This window comes from Ovis aries, chromosome 1 (assembly GCF_016772045.2).
Source record: "Ovis aries strain OAR_USU_Benz2616 breed Rambouillet chromosome 1, ARS-UI_Ramb_v3.0, whole genome shotgun sequence".
Taxonomy (NCBI): domain Eukaryota; kingdom Metazoa; phylum Chordata; class Mammalia; order Artiodactyla; family Bovidae; genus Ovis; species Ovis aries.
Window position 1 is genome coordinate 278,472,054 of NC_056054.1, and position 15,272 is coordinate 278,487,325.

Below are 15,272 nucleotides of genomic sequence, written 5' to 3' on the forward strand. Positions count from 1 at the left end.
GAGCTCGAATAGCTCAATATCAAAATAATAAAACAACACAAACAACTCAATTAAAAAAATGAACCAAAGACCTAGATGGACATTTTTCTAAATAAGGCATACACGTGGCCGTTAAGGTTAATTCCCAGGTGGCTCAGTTGTTAAAGAGTCTGCCTGCCAATGCAGGAGATGCAAGGGACACAGGTTCAATCCCTGGGTTGGGAAGATCTCCTGGAGTAGGGAATGGCAAGCCACTCCAGTATTCTTGCCTGGAGAATTCCAAGGACAGAGGAAACTGGTAGGCTAAAGTCCACAGGGTCGCAAAGAGTCGGATATGACTGAGCACATACAACAACAAGAAAGGCCGTTAAACGTGAGAAGAGGCTCAACACCACCAGTTATTAGAGAAAGACAAGCAAAACCGCCAACAAAATGTCGCCTCACACCAGTCGGAGGGCCATTCAAAAAGTCTCCAGTGGTGAATGCTGGAGCAGCTGTGCAGAGAAGGGGACTCTCCTCCATTGCTGCTGGGAACTGCATGAAGGTCCCTTACAGAACTAAGCAAACTAGCACCATGCTGCTGCTCAGCTGCTCAGCGTCCTGCTCTCTGCCGCCCCGTGGACCGCAGCACACCAGGCTTTGCTGATCTTCACCGTCTCCCAGAGTTTGCACAAACTCATGTCCATTGAGTTGATTCTGTCCAACCATCTCATCCTCTGTCATCCCCTTCTCCTGCCTTCAATCTTTCCCAGCATCAGGGTCTTTTCCAATGAGTCAATTCTTCATATCAGGTGGCCAAAGTATTGGAGTTTCAGCTTCAGATTCAGTGCTTCTGATGAATATTCAGGGTTGATTTCCTTTAGGATTGATTGGTTTGATCTCCTTGCAGTCCAAGGGACTCTCAAAATCTTCCCCAACACCACAGTCCACAAGCACAAGAACCATGGAACCCTGCAATCTCATGCCTGGGTGTAGATCTGAAGAATACCAACATTTTAAAAGACACGTGCACCCCTACAGCCACAGCCACACTAGACACAATAGCGAAGACACGGAAGCAGCCTAAATGTAGGAGGGCGGACGAATGGGTGGAGGCAAGGGGTTCACAGGCACAGTGAGACATTGCTCAGCCGTCGAGAAGGACGGGACGACGCCGTTGGCAGCCACAGAGAGCACAGCAGAGGTGATCGTGCTGAGTGAAGAAGAAGGACAAGGAAAGACTGAGGTCACATGACATCACCTCTAGGAAGGACCTGAAAATGGATACAGACCAACTTCTTTTCCAGGGAGAAACAGCCTCACAGATTTAGGGGAAAAACGTATGGTTACCAAGAAAAGAAGCTGGGGAGCAGGGAGAAATTAGCTGGCTCAGGTTAGCATGCATACCTCACCATTTATAAAACAACCCACAAGGACCTGCTGTGTGGTACGAGACACCTTACTCAACACTCTGTGTAACCTATACAGGAAAAGAACCCCCAAAACATAAACGTCAATGTATAAGTGAGTATAATTGCTGTATATCTAGCTGGCCAAGTCGCTTCAACTGTTTCTGACTGACTATGACCCCACGGACTATAGCCCACTAGGCTCCTCTGTCCATGGGATTCTCTAGGCAAGAATGCTGGAGGGGGTTGCCATGCCCTTTTCCAGGGGATCTTCCCAACCCAGGGATCGAACCTGCATCTCTTATGTTTCCTGCATTGGCAGGTGGGTTCTTTACCACTATCACAGCCTGGGAAACCCCATAGTTGCTGTATAGCAGGGGAAAACCCCCACAACATGTGGTGGTGGTTTACTCACTAAGCAATGTCTGACTCTGTGACCCCATGGAATGTAGCCCACCAGGTTCCTCTGTCCATGGGATTTCCCAGGCAAGAATACTGGAGTGGGTGCCCATTTCCTTCTTTATGGGGTCTTCCTATCTTGGGTTCAAACCCACACCTCCTGGCTTTGCAAACAGATTCTTTACCACTGAGCCACCAGGGTGGCCCTCAAATCATATAGATATTACAATTCACATTATATCTTTAAATAATGAGGAGATGCAAAAGCTGTGTACAGAAACTAGAAGACATCAATGAAAGAAATCAAAGACAACATAAACAGATGGAGAGATATTCCATGTTCCAGGATTGGAAGAATCAATATTGTGAAAATGAGTATACTATCAAATGCAATCTAGAGATTCAAGACAATCTCTATCAAATTACCAAAGGCATTTTTCACAGAACTAGAACAAAAATTTTCACAATTTGTATGGAAACCCAAAAAACCCCAAATGGCCAAAGCAGTCTTAAGAAAGAAGAATGGAACTGGAGGAATCAACTCTCCTGATTTCAGAATATACTACAAAGCCACAGTCATCAATATAGTATGGTACTGGCACAAAAATAGAAATAGAGACCAATGGGACAAGCTTGAAAGCCCAGAGATTAACCCACACACCCGTGGGCACCTTATTCTTGACAAAGGAGGCAAGAGTATACAATGGGGCAAAGATAGTCTCTTCAACAAGTGCGGATGGGAAAACTGGACAGCTATGTGTAAGGAATGAAATTAGAACACTTCATAACACCATACACAAAGATAAACTCAAAATGGGTTAAAGACTTCAGTGTAAGACCGGAAACTATGAAACTCTTAGAGAAAAACATAGGCAGAACACTCTATGGCATAAATTACAAGATCCTCTACTGTCCACCTCCTAGAGTAACGAAAATAAAATAAACAAGTGGGACCCAATTAACCTTAAAAGCTTTTGCACAGCAAAGGAAACTATAAACAAGGCAAAAAGACAGCCTCAGGATGGGAGAAAAGAATAGCAAATGAAACAACTGGCAAAGGAGCAAATGTCGTTTGACCTGACGGCTGCAGTCACCATCTGCCCTGCGTCTGAAGTACACCTCTTTCTCAGGAAGTGATGGGACTGGATGCCATGATCTTAGTTCTCTGAATGCTGGATTCAGAAACCTGAATGTTGGGGACCAAAGGGAGTTAAAGCATCAGTGAATAGTGAGAAGTGTCTGAGCATAGAGAGAGGTAAGGCGTAAGGGCTGAGTGAGAGGCATTGTCAGGGCATAGAGAAGGAATGACATCTTGATGCAGTGAGTGGCAGTGTCCGAACATAAAGGAAAGGCATCAGGGAACATTAGAGGCAGTCTTAGGGCACAGCAAGGACTGGCATCAGGGCCACAGTGAGGACCAGCATTAGGGCCCATCGAGGACTGGGGTCAGGGCACAGTGAGGACCGGGGTCAGGGCACAGTGAGGACCGAGGTCAGGGCACAGTGAGGACCAGAGTCGGCACAGTGAGAACCAGAGTCAGGGCCCATTGAGCACTGGGGTCAGGGCACAGTGAGGACCAGAGTTGGCACAGTGAGGACCAGAGTCAGGGCCCATTGAGGACCAGAGTCAGACACAGTGAGGACCAGCATCAGGGCCCAGTGAGGACCACCGTCAGACACAGTAAGGACCAGTGTCAGACACAGTGAGGACCGGCATCAGGGTACAGTGAGGACCAGCATCAGACACAGTGAGGACCAGTGTCAGACACATTGAGGACCAGAATCAGGGCACTGTGAGGACCAGAGTAGGGCTCAGTGAGGACCAGTGTCAGAAACAGTGAGGACCAGATTCAAGGCCCAGTGAGGACCGGAGTCAGGGCACAGTGAGGACAAGAGTCAGGGTCGAGTGAGGACCAGAGTCAGACACAGTGAGGACCAGCGTCAGGTCAAGGGGAGGACCAGAGTGAGGGCACAGTGAGGACCAGCCTCAGACACAGTGAGGACCATAGTTAAGTCACAGTGAGGACCAGAGTCAGGGCCCAGTGAGGACCAGTGTCAGACACAGTGAGGACCAGTGTCAGACACGGGGGGACCAGAGTCAGGGCCCAGTGAGGACCAGAGTCAGACACAGTGAGGACAAGTGTCAGGGCACAGTGAGGACCAGAGTCAGACACAGTGAGGACCAGCGTCAGGGCACATTCAGGACCAGCGTCAACACAGCGAGGACCAGAGTCAGGGCCCAGTGAGGACCAGAGTCAGGGCACAGTGAGGACCAGTGTCAGACACAGAGGACCAGCATCAGGGCCCAGTGAGGACCACTGTCAGACACAGTGAGGACCAGAGTCAGACAGTGAGGACCAGTGTCAGACACAGTGAGGACCAGTGTCAGGGCACAGTGAGGACCAGTGTCAGGGCACAGTGAGGACCAGCGTCAGGGCACAGTGTGGACCAGAGTCAGCCATAGAAAGAATTAGAATCAGGACCCAGTTAGGACCAGGCTTGAGACCCAGTGAGGGCCAGAGTCAGGGCCCAGTGAGGCAAAGAGTCAAGCCGTAGTGAGGCAAAGAGTTAAGCAGTAGTGGGTCCAGAGTCACGTCATAGAGAGGACCATGGTCAGGTCATAGAGAGGACTAGAGTCAGGACACAGTGAGGACCGGAATCGGGACCCAGTGAGGCAGTCAGGCCCAGTGACGAGCAGAGTCGCTAGGAGGCGACCGCTGTTGCCGTAGAGAGAGCCCGTGTGAGAGCTCAGTGCAGACCAGACTCAGGGCCCAGGGAAGACCAGACAGTGCGCAGTGAGAAGCCCCTGAGAGCACATCGAGAAGCAGGGTCAGGAAACAGACAGCAAAAGAGTGAGGCTGTAGTGAGCACAGAGTGATCCACAGTGAGCACAGAGTGATCCACAGTGAGCACAGAGTGATCCACAGTGAGAACAATGTGATCCAAATTGAGCACACAGTGATCCATAGTGAGCACAGAGTGATCCACAGTGAGGACAGAGTGATCCATAGTGAGCACAGAGTGATCTGTAGTGTGCACAGGGTGATCCGTAGTGAGCACAGAGTGATCCATAGTGAGCACAAGGGTCAGGTGCTTGTGAGGAGTCGTAACATAGTGAGGACCAAAGTCAGGCCTTTGGGGACCAGAATCAGGGCCCTGTGAGGATCTCTATCAGTCCCCAGTGAAGAAAGAGTCAGGACCCAGTGAGGTAAATAGTCAGACCAAAGTGAGGCAAAGATTCAGGCAATTGTGAGGCAAAGAGTCAGGCCATTGATCAGAAAAGGCCAGTTCAAAGAGCAGACCAAAGTTAGACCATAGAGAGGACGAGGGCCGGGCTGTAGTGAGTGCCAGGGACAGGCTTACTGAGAACCAGGGTGAGACTGTAGTGAGAATCAGTGAGGCCACAGAGAGGACCGGAGTCAGTCTGCAGTGATGAGAGTCTGGACCTAGTGAGGATGAGGGTCTGGCCCCAGTGAGGACCAGAGCCAGGGCCCAGTGAGGAGAGGGCTCAAGGCACAGACAGGACCAGAGTCAGCATCTAGAGAAGACGAGTGTCAGGATGTAGAGAAGATGAGTGTTTGGCCCTAGTGAGGATGAGAATCAGGCCTTAGTGAGGAGAGGAGTGTCAGGACATAGGAAGACAACAGTCAGGCTGTAGTGAGGACCTATATCAGGGCCCAGTGAGGACTAGAGGAGTTAGACCCTAGTGAGGAAAAATAACAGCTGTGCATGTGTCTGGTGTGGGAGTAGAATCCAGTGCTGTAAAGAACAGTGTTGCACAGGAACCTGGAATGATACGTCCCTGAATCAAAGTAAGTTGGAAGTGCTTAAACAGGAGATGGCAAGAGTGAACACTGACATTTTAGGAATCAGTGAACTAAGACAGACTGGAATGAGTGAATTTAACTCAGATGACCATTATATCTACTACTGTGGGCAAGACTCCCTTAGGAAAAATGGAGTAACCCTCAGTCAACAAGAGTCTGAAATGCAGTACTTGGGTCAGTCTCAAAAACAACACAATGATCTCTGTTCGTTTCCGGGGCAAACTGTTCAACAAGACTATTACTGCTGATGAATGATTTAGGAACACCTTCATGTGAGATAAAAATGAGGAAAATATGGAGGTATATGTGTTCGCTAGCTCACGGTGATCAGAAGCTCCAGTTTCCTCCATGGTTCCAAATGATCACTGCAAATCCAAGTCTAACCTCTGCAGGGGTCATTTTGAATAGTTTTGACTCCCTCCTGCACTCTGGGGTCTCCAGCGGTATCACTCTCTGATCTCTTTTAGCTTGTTTTTTTTTTTTTTTGGTAGATTCTCTTAGCAACCAAATGTCACCAGAATCTATTACATATAATTATTTCAATGACTTATTCAATGTTCAGTGACTTAAGTGGGAACAACAGCACCCACCTGCAAATTTACCTCTTAAAATCCACTGCGTCAGAGATTTCCCTGGTTATCCAGCGGTTAAGAACCCGCCTGCCAATGCAGGGAACATGGGTTTGATCCCTGGTCCGGGAACTAAGATCCCACATACCTCGGGGCAACTAAGTCCATGAGCCAGCAGCAACAAGAGAAGCCACCACACCGAGAAGCCTGTGCAGCAGAACAAGAGAGCAGCCCCCGCCTGCCGCAGCTAGAGAGAGCCCTTCAGCAGCAACAAAGACCCAGCTCAGCGAAATAGAAAAGAAAAAATCCCCTGCACAAAAATGTAACGTGGGTGTGAGTGAGGATGCTACAACCATGAGTTGTTTAGTCCCTAAGTCATATCTGACTCTTTGCGACCCCATGGACTGCAGCACACCAGGCCTCCCTCTCCTTCACCAACTCCTGGAGTTTGCTCAAATTCATGTCCATTGAGTCAGTGATGCCATCCAACCATCTCATCCTCTGTCACCCCCTTCTCCTCTTGCTCTCAATTTTTCCCAGCATCAGGGTTTTCTCCAATGAATCAGCTCTTCACAACCATAGGAGATAAAGTTAAAGACAAATAAAAGTAGAAAATGACGAAAGTTCAAATTGTAAGTACTTGCTTTGGTAGGAAAACGTAAGTTGGTAAGGCTTGTAAAGAGGAACCAGAGTGAAGCTGGCTGACTTCCAGGAAACTATCTTCCCTTGGGCTCACCTGGCGGCTCAGACAGTAAAGCGTCTGCCTGCAATGTGGGAGACCCGGATTCGATTCCTGGGTCGGGAAGATCCCCTGGAGAAGGAAACGGCAATCCACTCCAGCACTCTTGCCTGGAAAATCCCATGGACAGAGGAACCTGATAGGCTACAGTCCATGGGGTTGCAAAGAGTCGGACACAACTGAGCGACTTCACTTTCACTTTCAAACACAGCTAAAGTGCCTGGACACGCCCTGATTACACAGATAATAAACCTGCTCAGGACTGTTCTTCACTGGAACACTTTGTTCAACTGGATTGGATTTATAAGAGGAAAGGGTTAAGTGTCTCAAAATGATGGAGAACAAACAGATAAAACCATTTAGAAGGCTCATTTGAGAAAAACATTCTTCATGGATTCACTCATACTTTGATTTTATTTTAGTTCAGTTGTATAAATTGTAACTTTTCATAAAACTGTGACCTAAATGCCACCAACTTTAAAGTTGGATGGGGGGAGAAGAGTCTGATTTCATTTAGGAAGAGTAACCATTATCTTTCCCTGTTGTTCAACAGATGCCATACAACACGTAGAGCTGCTGAAACAGGGTGCGCAGCAAGAGAACAAGGCTAAGACATCATTACACCTCTCAGCACTTGGTCAGGGTTTACCTGCCCTTTCTCCCTATCTTTCTGAAACGCTAGAAACTGTTCCCGGACATCTGCAACATTCCAGGGACTTTTAATAAACCTTTGTGCTATCTGGGCACAGTACAAAACATGGAAATCAGTAAACATGATGGGTCCCTTGCAATCACACCAGGGGTCCGGGCTCAAGAGCGTCCTGGAACAAAGGCTTCGCGGCCTCCGCGGGCCCCCGGCAGAGCGGGCAGGTGAGGGACCGGCCCAGCCACTCGTTGATGCAGTCCAGGTGATAGACGTGCTTGCAGGGCAGAGGCCGGATGGGGTCCCCGGGCACCAAGTCCGTCAGACAGACCGCGCACTCGGCGGCCTCCGTTTCGCACCCTTCGCTTCTGTACACGTCTCGAGGCAGGCTCTGGATGAGGAGGATCCTCCGACTGAAGGTCAGCGGCGCTCCCGGCCGGGCCGCCCCCGCCCGGCGCCGCTCCGGACCCCGCGGTCCCCGCGCCCCCGGGCCGTCTCCGCCTCTCCGCTCGCGGAAGAGGGCCGGAAACCGAGGGTTAGGGCGGTCGTCCCGGGCGCTGGAGGTGATGCAGTTCCCCATCTTTCAGGCCTGGCGGTGAGGTCCCTGTCCGCTGCTGACAGCCGGCTCTGCAGGACACCTCCTGGTTCCCAGGTCTGGAGAAGAAGGACTCAAGTTACTTCGGTTTCTCCTACCGCTGCCTCTAAGCTGACAGGGAGAGAACTGCCGTCTGGACTCTAGCTGGACTGACGAGCTATCAGCTCCATTCTGTTGCTGTTTTAGTGGCTGTCTTCCGACTCCTTGCAACCCCATGAACTTTAACCCCCAGGCTCCTCTGTCCTTGGAATTCTCCCGGCAAGGATACTGGAGTGGGCTGCCATGCCCTCTTCCAGGGGATCTTTCCCACCCAGGGATCAAACCAGGTTTCCCGCATTGCGGGCAGATTCTTTACCATCTGAGCCACCAGGAAAGCCCGCGAATACTGGAGCGGGTAGCCTGTCCCTCCTCCAGGGGATCTTCCCACCCAGGGATCAAACCAGGTTTCCCGCATTGCAGGCGGATTCTTTACCGTCTGAGCCACCAGGGAGTCTTGAATGCTCACCAGGATCCAAATCTATAGAGAAGACGACAAAGCCAGTTCTCTGCTGGGGGTCACGGTCACCACGGAGTATCTCTCTAGAAACTAAGCCCCTTTCACATGGTGAGCTCTCCTTATATGCAGTTTAACCCCATCATTGATATAACCTCATCAGGTATGGAACCTGTTGGGTCACATAATCTCATCACGCAGGTAATCCAGGGCAGCCACCTGAGTACCCACCTGGATATCAGTCAGAACAAATCTAATCGACCCCACCTCTTTAATAACGTATTTCCCCCAGGCACGGAACATGGCAATGATACAATTACGAGAAACTGGCGTTTCCTGGAATTCTGCTCCTTCAGCCTGCCAGACAGAGTGGCCTAGCTGCTTTGTGAGGTTGTGTTGTCCTGAGGCAGCTAGAGACTGTTACTAGTTCTTAGCAGCAGAACCGTCCGACTCCTCATTCCCAAGACAACAGCTAAGCTACCAGCATCCTCTGGCTCTGGAGCCCCCCCATGTCGTACTCTGAGTCTGAGAAAACCATCCGGGGTGGGTCTCTTCAGGACACACTTAGCTGCTGTCCCTAAGGACCAGAATATTTTCCAAGCTTCAAAACGCTGCAGAATCTGGGAATAAATTATCTAGTTGTATAACTGATCTTCCTGTAATGTCATTTTTCAACTCATTTACTTTCCAATAATATTAAAAAATTTGGCAATCATAGGACACAGGTTAAATAATAAATCAAATTACCTTTGAAGAAAAATTAAGCTAGATCTTTTCATGTTCTGTTCAGTTCAGTTGCTCAGTCGTGTCCGACCTCACTCTTTGCGACCCCATGAACCGAAGCACGCCAGGTTTCCCTGTCCATCACCAACTCCCGGAGTCCACCCAAACCCATGTCCATTGAGTCGGTGATGCCATCCAACCATCTCATCCTCTGTCGTCCCCTTCTTCTGCTGCCCTCAATCTTTCCCAGCATCAGGGTCTTTTCCAATGAGTCAGCTCTTTGCATCATGTGGCCAAAGTATTGGAGTTTCAGCTTCAACATCTGTCCTTCCAATTGGATCTCCTTGCAGTCCAAGGGACTCTCAAGAGTCTTCTCCAACACCACAGTTCAAAAGCATCAATTCTTCGGTGCTCAGTCTTCTTCACAGTCCAGCTCTCACATCCATACATGACCATAGCCTTAACTAGATGGACCTTTGTTGGCAAAGTAATGTGTCTGCTTTTTAACATGCTGTCTAGTTTGGTCATAACTTTCTTTCCAAGGAGTAAGCGTCTTTTAATTTCATGGCTGCAGTCACCATCTGCAGCCCAGAAAAATAAAGGCTGACACTATTTCCACTGTTTCCCCATCTATTTCCCATGAAGTGATGGGACCAGATGCCATGATCTTCGTTTTCTGAATGTTGAGCTTTAAGCCAACTTTTTCACTCTCCTCTTTCACTTTCATCAAAAGGCTCTTTAGGTCCTCTTCACTTTCTGCCATAAGGGTGGTGTCATCTGCATATCTGAAGTTATTGATATTTCTCCCGGTAATCTTGATTCCAGCTTGTGCTTCTTCCAGCCCAGTGTTTCTCATGATGTACTCTGCATAGAAGTTAAATAAGCAGGGTGACAATATACAGCCTTGACATACTCCTTTTCCTATTTGGGACCAGTCTGTTGTTCCATATCCAATTCTAACTGTTTCTTCCTGAGGTTTCTCAAGAGGCAGGTCAGGTGGTCTGGTATTCCCATCTCTTTCAGAATTTTCCACAAATTATTGTGATCCACATAGTCAAAGGCTTTGGCATAGTCAATAAAGCAGAAATAGATGTTTTCTCTGGAATTCTCCCGCTTTTTTGATGATCCAGCAGATGTTGGCAATTTGATCTCTGGTTCTTCTGCCTTTTCTAAAACCAGCGTGAACATCTGGAAGTTCATGGTTCACATATTGCTGAAGCCTGGCTTGGAGAATTTGAAGCATTAATTTACTAGCTTGAGTGCAGCACTTTCATAGCATCATCTTTCAGAATTTGAAATAGCTCAACTGGAATGCCATCACCTCCACTAGTGTTGTTCATAGTGATGCTTCCTAAGACCCACTTGACTTCACATTCCAGGATGTCTGGCTCTAGGTGAGTGATCACACCATCATGATTATCTGGGTCATGAAGCTCTTTTATTGTATAGTTCTTCTGTGTATTCTTGCCACCTCTTCTTAATATCTTTTGCTTCTGTTGGGTTCATACCATTTCTGTCCTTGATTGAGCCCATCTTTGCATGAAATGTTCCCTTGGTATCTCTAATTTTCTTGAAGAGATCTCTAGTCTTTCCCATTCTGTTGTTTTCCTCTATTTCTTTGCATTGATCGCTGAAGAAGTCTTTCTTTTATCTCTCCTTGCTATTCTTTGGAACTCTGCATTCAGATGCTTATATCTTTCCTTTTCTCCTTTGCTTTTCGCTTCCCTTCTTTTCACAGCTATTTGTAAGGCCTCCTCAGACAGCCATTTTGCTTTTTTGCATTTCTTTTCCATGGGGATGGTCTTGACCCCTGCCTCCTCTACAATGTCATGAACCTCTGTCCATAGTTCATCAGGCACTCTATCTATCAGATCTCGGCCCTTAAATCTATTCTCACTTCCACTGTATAGTCGTAAGGGATTTGATTTAGGTCATACCTGAATGGGCTAGTGGTTTTCCCTACTTTATTCAATTTAAGTCTGAATTTGGCAATAAGGAGTTCATGATCTGTGCCAGTCAGCTCCTGGTCTTGTTTTTGCTGACTAGAGCTTCTCCAACTTTGGCTGCAAAGAATATAATCAATCTAATTTCGGTGTTGACCATCTGGTGACGTCCATGTGTAGAGTCTTCTCTTGTGTTGTTGGAAGAGGCTGTTTGCTATGACCAATGTGTTCTCTTTCTCTTGCCCTGCTTTATTCTGTACTCCAAGGCCAAATTTGCCTGTTACTCCAGGTGTTTCTTGACTTCCTACTTTTGCATTCCAGTCCCCTATAATGAAAAGGACATCTTTTTGGGGTGTTAGTTCTAGAAGGTCTTGTAGGTCTTCATAGATCTGTTCAACTTCAGGTTCTTCAGCATTACTGGTTGGGGCATAGACTTGGATTACTGTGATATTGAATGGTTTGCCTTGGAAATGAAGAGAGATCATTTTGTGGTTTTTGCGGTTGCATCCAGGTACTGCATTTCGGACTCTCTTATTGACCATGATGGCTTACTCCATTTCTTCTGAGGGATTCCTGCCCGCAGTAGTAGATATAATGATCATCTGAGTTAAATTCACCCGTTCCAGTCCATTTTAGTTCACTGATCCCTAGAATGTCAACATTCACCCTTGCCATCTCTTGTTTGACCACTTCCAATTTGCCTTGATTCATGGACCTGACATTCCAGGTTCCTATGCAATATTGCTCTTTACAGCATGGAACCTTGCTTCTATCACCAGTCACATCCTCCACAACTGGGTATTGTTTTTGTTTTGTCTCCATCCCTTCATTCTTTCTGGAGTTATTTCTCCACTGATCTCCAGTAGCATATTGGGCACCTACTGACCTGGGGAGTTCATCTTTCAGTGTCCTATCTTTTTGCCTTTTCCTACTGTTCATGGGTTTCTCAAGGCAAGAATACTGAAGTGGTTTGCCATTCCGTTCTCCAGTGGACCACATTCTGTCAGACCTTTCCACCAAGACCTGTCCATCTTGGGTGGCCCTACATGGCATGGCTTAGCTTCATTGAGTTAGACAAGGCTGTGGTCCATGTGATCAGATTGGCTAGTTGTCTGTGATTGTGGTTTCAGTGTGTCTGCCCTCTGATGCCCTCGTGCAACACCTAACATCTTACTTGGATTTCTCTTACCTTGGATGTGGGGTATCTCTTCACGGCTGCTCCAGCAAAGTGCAGCCGCTGCTCCTTACCTTGGACGTGGGGTACCTCTTCTCAGCCATGCTTGTGTGCTGTCACGGGCGCCCGCGTTTGCTAGCTTGCTAGCGCTTTTCATTTTAGATACAGATATTTGATTCCAGGCAGATCATTTTATAAAACCCTGTAGGGTGTATTGTATTCATAGCAACCATTTCATGTCATCTGTGGTCAACAAACATGGTTTGCTTTTACGTTCCTGTGTCTTTACAGCTTGACTTAAGCTGTAGCATTCATGAGGCAAATGATGTTTTTTTCCAGAAATTAATATATAAGCCAGAAGACTCTGAACAAGGCCCGTGCCATTTAAGGAGAATTAGCCTGAAATATAGGAAGGACAGATTTTCAATTACTTTGTAGTTTAAAGGCTAGTTTAAAAGAGAAAATTTAAGGAAACAAAGATACCCTCTAGACATGATTCTGAAGGAAAACATTTGTGGAGCTGGGGAAATAACGTAATAAACACACAGTAGTAAAATTAGTAGAATTTTATTTCAGCAGTTGGAAATAGGACTAAAGTTTTACAGTGCCCCGCCCTCCATGGTGTCAGAACTTGGGTAAAGTGGCAGCGGTGAACAGAACCGCTGTGCCTGGGAGCTGAGGGCAGGCTGGGGGCGGGAATGCGGGGCAGAGGTGGGGGTGCTGGCCTAGGGAGGGCAGCAGGACCGGATTCTGGGCCCCAGAGTCACGACGGGTCCAAAGGGTCTCTGTCAAAGGCACGTGGAAACCACTGGGTGAATTAATGATATAACTGCATTTGGTTTTGTGAATGAGATTGTCCCTTTGGAATGGAGTGAATAATTTCAGTTCAGTTCAGTTCAGTCACTCAGTCGTGTCCGACTCTTTGCAACCTCATGGACTGCAGCACACCAGGCTTCCCTTTCCATCACCAACTCCCTGAGCTTGCTCAAACTCATATCCATTGAGTCGGTGATGCCAGCCAACCATCTCATCCTCTGTCGCCCCCTTCTCCCCCGCCTTCAATCTTTCCCAGCATCAGGGTCTTTTCAAATGAGTCAGCTCTTCACAGCAGGTGGCCAAATACTGGAGTTTCAGCTTCAGCATCGGTTCTCCCAATGAATATTCAGGACTGATTTCCTTTGGGATTGATCTCCTTGCAGTCCAAGGGACTCTCAAGAGTTTTTTTCCAACACCACAGTTCAAAAACATCAATTCTTTGGTGCTCAGCTTTCTTTATAGTCCAAATCTCACATCCATACATGACCACTGGAAAAACCATAGCTTTGACTATATAACCTTTGTTGGAAGAGTAATGTCTCTGCTTTTTACTATGCTGTCTAGGTTGGTCATAGCTTTTCTTCAAAGGAGTAAGCGTCTTTTAATTTCATGGCTGCAGTCACCATCTGCAGTGATTTTGGAGCCCAGAAAAATAAACTCAGCCACTGTTTCCCCATCTATTTGCCATGAAGTGATGGGACCAGATGCCATGATCTTCATTTTCTGAATGTTGAGTTTTAAGCCAGCTTTTTCACTCCCTTTCATTTTCATCAAGAGGCTCTTCAGTTCTTCACTTTCTTCCATAAGGGTGGTGTCATCTGCATATCTGAGATTATTGATATTTCTCCCAGCAATCTTGATTCCAGCTTGTGCTTCATCCAGCCCAGCATTTTGCATGATGTACTCTGCATATAAGTTAAGTAAGCAGGGGGACAATATACAACCTTGATGTACTCCTTTCCCAATTTGGAACCAGTCTGTTGTTACATGTCCAGTTCTAACTGTTGCTTCCTGACCTGCATACAGGTTTCTCAGGAGGCAGCTCAGGTGGCCTGGTATTCCCGTCTCTTGAAGAACTTTCCACAGTTTGTTGTGATCCATACAGCCTTTGATTACACCAAAGGCTTTGGTGTAGTCAATAAAGCAGAAGTAGATGTTTTTTCTGGAACTCTCTTGCTCTTTTGATGATCCAACAGATGTGGGCAATTTGACGTTTGGTTCCTCTGCTTTTTCTAAATCCAGCTTCAATTCTAAATCCAGCTAAATCTGGACTTTCTTTGTTCACGTATTGTTGAAGCCTCGCTTGGAGAATTTTGAGCATTACTTTGCTGGTTTGTGAGATGAGTGTAATTAATTGTGAATTAATTCAACAGAGTAGTGTTGTATTTTAAGAAACATATGACAGACAATGTTAGGGAGGCAATGGATGGATGAGAAAGAGGAAAGTAGAACCGACAAAGTGATTTTTTTTCCCTGATGTTACCGACCATGAATGAGACAGTGCTAAGCATTCTGTGGGTGCTGGGTATAAAGTGGTGGAAAAGTTGTAGTTTTTAACTTTTGATGTATTTAAAATCTAAATAAGCTGCTATTAAACTACAAATTACATTAGTGTGTTAGCCTACAGTATATTTTCAAAGAGAACTAAATTCTTCGCCTGGTTAGGCTTCAGGCCAGCGTAGCGAAGCCTGTCTGGGGATGTGTTACCTGAAGCGCGTCAGTGTCTGGTCAGAGCAGTGCTGTGTGGCGGGGGCGACCCGGAGGGGTGGGAGTGGGGGAGCCTCCCTCTGTACCAGGGCTGCTGCCCTGACCCTGGTGACTGCTGAGGCCACTGGGTGGAGGACCAGGGGGTCGGGTCCTCTTGCTGATCTCGTGGCCTGTGTCCACTCGGGCGATCAATCACACACAGGGCCCATCAAGTTCCCACCCTCACTGCGGCCCTCAGTCTCCTCCCCCATCTCCCTCCTCCCCCACCCCCAGACGCA

The 15,272-nt window shown here is 47.5% G+C and overlaps 1 protein-coding gene across 1 annotated transcript; it reads right to left on the reverse strand.

Annotated features, from left to right (window-relative positions):
- Positions 1–7,691: 7,691 nt before the first annotated feature.
- LOC114112931 (RING finger protein 11-like) lies at positions 7,692–8,123 on the reverse strand. The gene has a single exon (XM_027964160.1). It carries the CDS (start codon positions 8,121–8,123, stop codon positions 7,692–7,694), a length of 432 nt encoding a protein of 143 aa, XP_027819961.1.
- Positions 8,124–15,272: the final 7,149 nt, after the last annotated feature.

Coding starts and splice junctions, on each gene's coding strand:
- LOC114112931 (XM_027964160.1), bottom strand. CDS start 8,123: ATGGGGAACTGCATCACCTCCAGCGCCCGGGACGACCGCCCTAACCCT.